The sequence below is a fragment of the Phlebotomus papatasi genome, chromosome 1 (genome assembly GCF_024763615.1).
Source record: "Phlebotomus papatasi isolate M1 chromosome 1, Ppap_2.1, whole genome shotgun sequence".
NCBI classification, from domain to species: Eukaryota; Metazoa; Arthropoda; class Insecta; order Diptera; family Psychodidae; genus Phlebotomus; species Phlebotomus papatasi.
In genome coordinates this window covers 89,436,864-89,445,221 of record NC_077222.1, presented here as the reverse complement: position 1 = coordinate 89,445,221, position 8,358 = coordinate 89,436,864, and the positions used below count along the sequence as shown (strand labels likewise).

The 8,358-nt window shown below is 32.3% G+C and overlaps 1 protein-coding gene across 23 annotated transcripts in view; it reads left to right on the top strand.

Annotated features, from left to right (window-relative positions):
• LOC129809648 (amyloid-beta-like protein) overlaps positions 1-8,358 on the top strand; it is a 57,753-nt gene that overhangs the window by 28,200 nt on the left and 21,195 nt on the right. For 8 of the 23 annotated variants that reach the window (XM_055859635.1, XM_055859633.1, XM_055859631.1 and 5 more), the window contains exons 3-6: positions 917-1,055; positions 1,133-1,354; positions 4,477-4,742; positions 4,838-4,969. In XM_055859635.1, coding sequence (XP_055715610.1) covers positions 917-1,055; positions 1,133-1,354; positions 4,477-4,742; positions 4,838-4,969 — 759 coding nt within the window. The remainder of the gene's footprint in view (positions 1-916; positions 1,056-1,132; positions 1,355-4,476; positions 4,743-4,837; positions 4,970-8,358) is intronic. The other 15 variants (XM_055859634.1, XM_055859629.1, XM_055859632.1 and 12 more) reach the window with 3 other exon arrangements.

Sequence of the window (8,358 nt, the reverse complement as noted above, 5' to 3'; positions counted from 1 at the left end):
TTCATAGAAGTTCACTATAAAACGTTAATAAATTGGTTAAATAATTCAACTGGCCGATTTGAGAAACCGGCCGACTAGGGGGTACTGTACCTTAAATGGCTCTTTTCTAAAAATTGAGGCATTGGACTAGCTATCAAAATGTAATATTATAATGGGCCAAATTCATTTATAACACTTTGAAAAAATTATTTGTGCGACGCATAAATCGTACGAAGGTACCGCGTTTACCCTTATAAAAGTTTCACTATAATAATTTCAAATGATTTTTCCCTATTGAAGACGTGGTTCTTTACGATTTTAATAAAACTCATTGTTAGTAAATTTGCAGTTTTGTGAATAAGTAAGTAAATTATTCATAAATAAATTTTAAATGGTTAGTAAATAGAGCAAAATTGGAAAGGTAATCATTTTGATCATTTAAGTTACCAAGACAGTTTACCTTTTATAAAATTTCGGTTTTAATTATTTTAGTGATAATTTATACACAAATTTTACAAAAATTATAAATGAATTCTTAAAGGAACCTATATATAGTTTTGATTTTACATTAATTTTATTGGATTCTATTTTATAACCTACATCCATTAAATTTATTTGCAGAGTGTAGAGGAGTAATTCAATGAGGTGTGTTGATTAAATTGATAATGAAGAATTGAAAAAGCAATTGAGCAAACATAAATATTGGGCTGAAAATCATTTTGCTATTCATTTATTTTGCAAATTACCTAAATTAGCCCAATTTCATCCATCAATTTAGAATAAAACTTTGAGCAAGGGGCACAGAGAAATTTCCATTGAGAATATCAGTGATTATTCCAACACAAAGTGTCACCACTCCCAAGCAATTTCATCTGCATTACTCCGTGAATGCATAAATTGGGACTAAATTATGCAAGTGGCATCTCTCTCTCTCTAGGTCTATCCTGGGCGTGATATCACGAACATCGTTGAGTCACCACATTACCAGAAAATTGGAGGCTGGTGTCGTCAGGGAGTGACGAGTCAGGGCAAGTGCAAAGGGGCTCAGCGTTGGATTAAGCCCTTTAGGTGCTTGGGTAAGTATCCCAGACAAAATTTAATTTTGTATGTGATCCAATTCGAAAAGTTTCCTAAATGCGGGCCATTCTTCCAGAAGGTCCTTTCCAGTCTGATGCACTTTTGGTGCCCGAGGGTTGTCTCTTCGATCATATCCACAATGCATCCCGTTGCTGGCCCTTCGTCAGATGGAACCAGACCGGAGCAGCTGCCTGCCAGGACCGTGGCATGCAAATGAGGAGTTTCGCCATGCTCCTACCCTGTGGCATATCTCTCTTCTCTGGCGTTGAGTTTGTCTGCTGTCCTAAGCATTTCAAAGGTAATATATCTCATTCAAAATCATTTTAAACTCTCTCTATCTCTCCCTCGGGGCTTTTGTACCAAGTGCCTTTGCTTCACTTTGCCTTGATTTTAATTGGAAATTTGGCAGGAGGAATCTTTTGGGATTAATAGAGCTTTTCGGGCAGCCAAAAGCTCTCAAAAGGATTCTAGGAAATCACAGGAAAATTCATCATTGAAATGTCTTTTACTACAATAGGCGTTTGCAATAAAAGCAAAGTTTGAAATTGAAAGCAAACTTTCTTAAATTTTTCGCTAAATTAAGATAAAAGGCAATAACAGGGGGAAATTATTTTTAATAATTAAAAATATTCTTCAGAAGGGATTCTAAATAATTTTTGTATAATGGTATTTCTAAAGGTTTTCTAATTATTGCAAAAAATCTATTACTTTATAATTAAAGTGTGAGTAGTTTGATGAGTCGTTAAAATAAGTACGATGATAAAAGGATTACACCTAAATATAGTTACAACAATATTCATTGGTAATTAAATATTTAGGTCTATGAAATATTTTCCTTTAATAGCGTTGTTTAATTGGCTAGATCTCTTTAAAGTATTCAAATGAAAAAGAGAATGCGATACTAAAATATTTTATGGAAAGGATAAAATATTTAATTAACAGTAAACACGCGAATAATGGTTTGAAATGCAATTTCGATCATGATTTTTTAATTTATTTTTTGTTTTTAAATTTTTAAATTTAAATTTAAAAGACTTACTAAATTGTAAAAGGAAATTTAACGCTTAATAGATCCTGCATACCTTTTAGATCAGGAGAATTTTTTTAAAGTCGAAATTCACATTCCTTTCTTTCGTACGAGTAAAAGTTTTGCATATGTCTATCCTACTTATTTCCACTCTTCGTCTTCTTTTGAACATCATACCAAATTAAATTTAGTTCAGTCTAATTTCGAGTTCGAAAGAGTAGGATAGACTTATGCAAATCCTTTTGGAAAGAAAAGGAACGAGAATTTTGCTTTCATGAAATTCTATCGATATAAAAGGTCAGAGGCATAAAATCTGATTTTTTATTACATCAGAAATTTGGAAATTATGATTGTCAAATTTAAACAGTTTTATTTGATCTAAAATAACTTCAACTAGGGTAAATTAAGCTAATTCAAAACCTGCTCCAAATGGAAATTTTTCGCTATTCTAAATGGAAACGTCACTGTTTTCATGATAAATATAGTACTAAATTACTATATTCGTATATATTCTATACCAGAGTTTCACTATTTAGTTAATTTTACTTCAAATAAAGCGAAAATCCATTCATATTCACAAATTTCAATTTGTTATTTTCTCAGAAAAATTAAAAGTGTACCTTTTCACCATCGAATTTTCCATCTATCGACCATGTTTTCCAATGAAAAACACAATAAGGTGACTGTTATTTATTCGTTTTGTTTAACATTTATGTCATATTTCTGGATAATTTTGGTTAAATTAAGTGCTAATCTTTATTGTTAACAGTACGCGAAGCTTTCAAATGAAATGATTACCTATTTCGTGAACAAAAAGGGTTTTTCTGAAGTGTCTGCAAATGCTTCAATAGGAAACCCCGGAAATAAAATTTTTTTTGAGAGATTTTCTTTTTGTTTTAGATGGGAAAGGAGAAAATACCAGGAATAAGAATAAATCCTTCACTTAAGAGCAACTGAACAAGGTTTTGAAAGCCTTTCGTCGCAGTTTCAGTTACACTTTTTGTCTCCAATTAGAAAATTTCCCTTGTTTCCATTTGGATTAATTTGTTTCCAATTGAAGCATTTTACATTCGCGTATTTTTTTTGTATTTAAGAGGTTTTCAAATTATATCTAAAGAATTTTCACTAAACAGTAACATTCTAGAAGAGTCATGGAGCAAATTTATGTAATCCTCTTTAGAAAAAATATGAACTTGATGCGTTGAATCTTCTGTCAAATTTAAAGCGTCTAGAAATGGTTTTGAATTAGGACATTTACCCTAAATGTATTTTGAAAACATCCCTTCTTGAACTTGTTACCTGTATTAATAATAAATCGTTTAACTTACTTTCGATCAGTTTTTTTAATATATATTTTTTTTATTTTTTTAATGTTTCATTCATTATTATTGATGTAGTATCAGGAAATAAAATTATACTTACATTTAATTGATGTTCTGATTATAAATGATTAAGAAATTATTTATTTACTTAAAATTTGACATTTTCATGAAGACCAAGTAAGAGGACTTTTAAAAATCAACTACTAAATAATAATTTGAATTCGAATTTTAATTTTACAGTATTAAATTTGTTCTTCTCTCAATAATTAATCTAAATGTCTAAAAAGTTTATATTTACCTTCCAAACTTAATTTTTTAAAATGCAAAAATATTTTTCTGCTTGTTCGTTTTAAATTTTCTTACAACGAAATACATTTTCCATACCCAAACTTATGAAAAAAAATTGGATTAAAACAAATTTACTCATTCAGAAAAGATCCACGGTAAAAGGTTCTACTTGACTAACCCTAAAAACATCGTCATCAACCTTTCTTTTTGAGCTAATAAATTGATTTTTCTCTCCAAAATTACATTAATTATATTCCTCAATGAATTTGGGGTTTTCATGAATTTTAAATCAACTGGGATCATATTTCTAGCAAAATTCAATCATTTTACAACTTAAGAAGTTTTTTTCCGTATTGAGTACCACTTTTCTTTTCAAGGGTTGTTACCGTTGAAACTCAATATAATAACAAGAAAGTAATTAAGAAAATTTCAATTGAAAATGGAACATTCTTTAACATTGTACCAACGATTTATTTTAATCCACTTCCAAAAGTTATACATAATAATAATGAAACTTAAATACCATTTATCAAATAACATCTTGAGTTTAACCGCACGATTGCCTTAAAATTTCTCCAAATCAGCCTTCAGAGAGCCATTTGGTGCGTGTTTATTTTGTGAAAATTTCCCAACGAGACTCCTACAACTTTTCAAGTGCACGAAAGCCAAAGAAAAGGCCCCGAGTAGAGAGGGGAAAGTTTTGTGCGAGTTAAGTGGGTGAAATATTCGTGTGAGGGCGTCAAATGAATAAATTTGGCCTGGGCTTAATTGCTTTTCCACCAGATGCGGTCAAAGTGAAGAAAATCGATTTGCCCGCTATGTCGCCAGAATTGGAAGGGCTACCCATGTCTGATGACCTCGAGGCTGATGATGACGATGACATGGACATGAGCGAGGACATTCTGACTGACGAGGATGGCGACGATGAGGATGACTACGATTCAGACGAGGACACTGGCAGCGACGGCGAAGATTCTGGTGCTTCCGATGAAAACTGGGACATGCCGAGTGGTTCCCTGGCTGGAAAGGATCAGACCATCATCAATGAGGTGAGTACTTGACCTCATAGAGTCCTTGACCAGAGACCCTGGTTCACGACTGAGGCTTTCTTTTCTCTCTCTGCTGCGCTCTTTCGCTCTGGCAGAATCCCTCGACAATGTCACCGAGCACCACCCTGAAGCCCACTGAGCAAGTTGCATCTTCATCTAGTGCTCTGCCCACTGTTGATCCCTACTTCACTCATTTTGATCCGAGACTCGAGCATCAGAGCTACAAAGTAATTTCTAACGCCTCACGGCTTTCATACTAACCCGCCATTGCATTCAGGGATCATTTGGATTTTTAAATTTCTTATCCGATAAAAGACTTTCGCACGAATGAAATTGGTTAAGGAAGTAATATTTTGAATACAGAGAAGAGACCTCCATAAGGTACACTTAAAGTACACTACAGGATATAGAAAAAAACTTTTGAAAAAAGTCAGTAAACTCCTCCTCTGACTATCGTCCTGATTAAAAAGAAAAATAATAATAAATAACTTTCGATTACCCTTTAGGGTGGTCTGATTTCATTGTGGAAACGGGATCCAAAAGGACCGTAAATGCCTTTGGAGAATTGAATTGAATAAACTTGTTGCAGAGTTAGTAATTCCATTTTAATTAAGCGTTTTCGATGATATTTTAAAAACACGAATTTAATGCAACTTTGAGAGGCTTAACTCTTTCGTATCTTTTGGGACTCTGAGTACCCAAAGCAACATATGAATGTTCTGTAAAAAAAACAATGTTTTTCAATTATTCAGAACTGATAAAAATCCTATTCTTGTGGATGATTACAAACTATAAGGATGTCCAAATGTAAGATATTTTTTATAAGACCTCAATTAATTCCAGAGCTTAGATATTTTTGATTAAAAAATGGTGAAATTGGCTTGCAGCATATGCTGCGGTCCGGAAAGAGTTAACGGTCTTGGTAATGGTAACTATAAGAAGTACTATTGTTCTACAAGCTTTAGATCTTAAAGAGATAAATTTTAAAAATTATAAGTTCTTATTTTGAGCTTCAAAAGACTTAGACTTAAAGCAAGTTAAAGTGGGAGTTCGGTCTATTTTTTTTGTTCTTCAATTTATTTTTATCAGATAAAGTATCGATCTTGGATGGGATTTTCTTCAGGCCGTACTTGGGATTTCAATCCAGGATCGAAACGTTGGCTGATAAAATTAAATTGAAGAACAAAAAACAGACTGAACTCCCACCTTGACTTGCCTTAAATATACATACGGTCGACAACCAAAAGTTGACTTGGAGTTATGCCCTAGACACACTTACGACTTAAGCCGAGAGACGACTTACAAGGGGAGGAACCCAACTGTCTCCCGCGGATCGGGACGAAACTTGGCATGTAAGTAGGGTCCATATAGAAAGTTAACCAGCCACTGGCTTTTTACTGTGCGGCCATTAGAAGTAGTCATTGTGACTATTCATAGTCATGAATTTCTTATATATGAAAGATTCTTTTAACATTTGTTGCTATATTTATTTGACCTGAAAATGCGTTTTAATGATATTAAAGCTTGGTTTGTGAGTTACTGATGAACGTCAGAACCCTTTCATGCGATACACCTTCATGGTAATGTCATAGGTCATCCGAGTAAACATTATACTTTTTCAAGGAAAATAATATTTTTAATATCAGCGAATTTTTCTTTCAGATTGTTTAAAAATAGCGAATGGGAGAAATTTCTTATTCTTCTGTTCCTTCTTTTCCTCTTTAAATTTTACTGCTGCCGGATTTCTTTTTCTTTCTAGTAAGATCCACATTGCATACTTTTTCGTCTTCAATTTTTTTTTATTACAGAAATATTTGTTTTTTGTTCATACGTCTGCCATTGTTTATTCGATTTTGATGAGTAAGTAGTCGTTAGAAAGGTCCCAATGAGCTCTATAACATACCCAAAAATCACAAAAATCGGAAAATTACAACTATCAAATTTTCAGGATAAAAAATACTTCTTCGGCTGAATTAACGTTTGACTACATTAATAGCGAATTATATTAAAATTATGTGGTTAGTTTTGTCTATATGAGTTTTAATTTACTTTTTAAAATTCTACTTTGAAATGTTTGGAAAAAATTAAAAAAAACAATAATAGTTAGTCTGAAATTTTCAAAAATACACATTTTCTATACAATATAAAAATATTGGATTTTTTTATCATAAGTAATCATTATCATCAACATGTAATTTAAAATTTTTGCACAATTTCAGGAAGAACACAATTTATTAAAAAAAATATATAAGAAAATTTTGATACCTATTTTGCGTTACAAATTCCTTCATGCGAGATATCGAGTTTGGAAATTGTTGGAAAACTGCATTTCCCTTGGAGATAGAAGATAGTGGTATTCGGCAAAATGGAAAAGCAAGAAATTTGTCATCCTGACCTGACCCTATGATATCATTAGGGATCTGCGAAATATCTTCCAATCTTGCAAAAAATTGAATATGAACTATTGTATTCTCCTACTCTATCTTTTATTTATTCGAACAATGCAAATATATAGATATTAGACTTCCTTGAATATTAATGGAAATTACGCAAGATTATTGCAGTTATATTTTTATTTAATTAACGGGATACTACTTTATTAGAAAGAAAAGAATTTCACGATATGCTACTTTAGGTGATTTAGGACAGAAGATATGGTCTTCCAGTTGCATTCGGTTTTCTGTCTATAACTGCAAAATTACTTGACCAAACATAAACATTAATATTTATATGAAAATGAAACGTCTCAATCCGCTCTATAATTTTGTAGAATATTTCAACATCGTCAAACCTCCTCTATAGCACTAAAATCGCTTTGAAAGTTTTGACCTTGAAATTTTGATAGTTGTAATTTTCCGATTTTTATGATTTTTGGGTATGTTATAAAGCTCATTTGGACCTTCCTAACGACTACTTACTCATCAAAATCGAATAAAAAATGGCAGACATATGAATAAAAAACAAACATTTTTGTAATAAAAAAATGAAGACGAAAAGAAAAAGAGAGTAAAAGAAATCCGGCAGCAGTAAAATTTAAAGAGGAAAAAAAGGAACAGAAGAATAAGAAATTTCTCCCATTCGCTATTTTTAAACAATCTGAAAGAAAAATTCGCTGATATTAAAGATATTATTTTCCTTGAAAAAGTATAATGTTTACTCGGATGACCTATGACATTACCATGAAGGTGTATCGCATGAAAGGGTTCTGACGTTCATCAGTAACTCACAAACCAAGCTTTAATATCATTAAAACGCATTTTCAGGTCAAATAAAAATAGCAACAAATGTTAAAAGAATCTTTCATATATAAGAAATTCATGACTATGAATGGTCACAATGACTACTTCTAATGGCCGCACAGTAAAAAGCCAGTGGCTGGTTAACTTTCTATATGGACCCTACTTACATGCCAAGTTTCGTCCCGATCCGCGGGAGACAGTTGGGTTCCTCCCCTTGTTAGTGGAAATGTCGATAATGTAGTTTGACCATTATTTCTAATATAATTATGGTAAGCCATCTCTCGGCTAATCCTCAGGTCTGTCAAGGCCCTTACGTACTGGACGAATCTACGGCTTAAGTCGGGAGATAACTTAACGTAATAATTACCAAACAATAA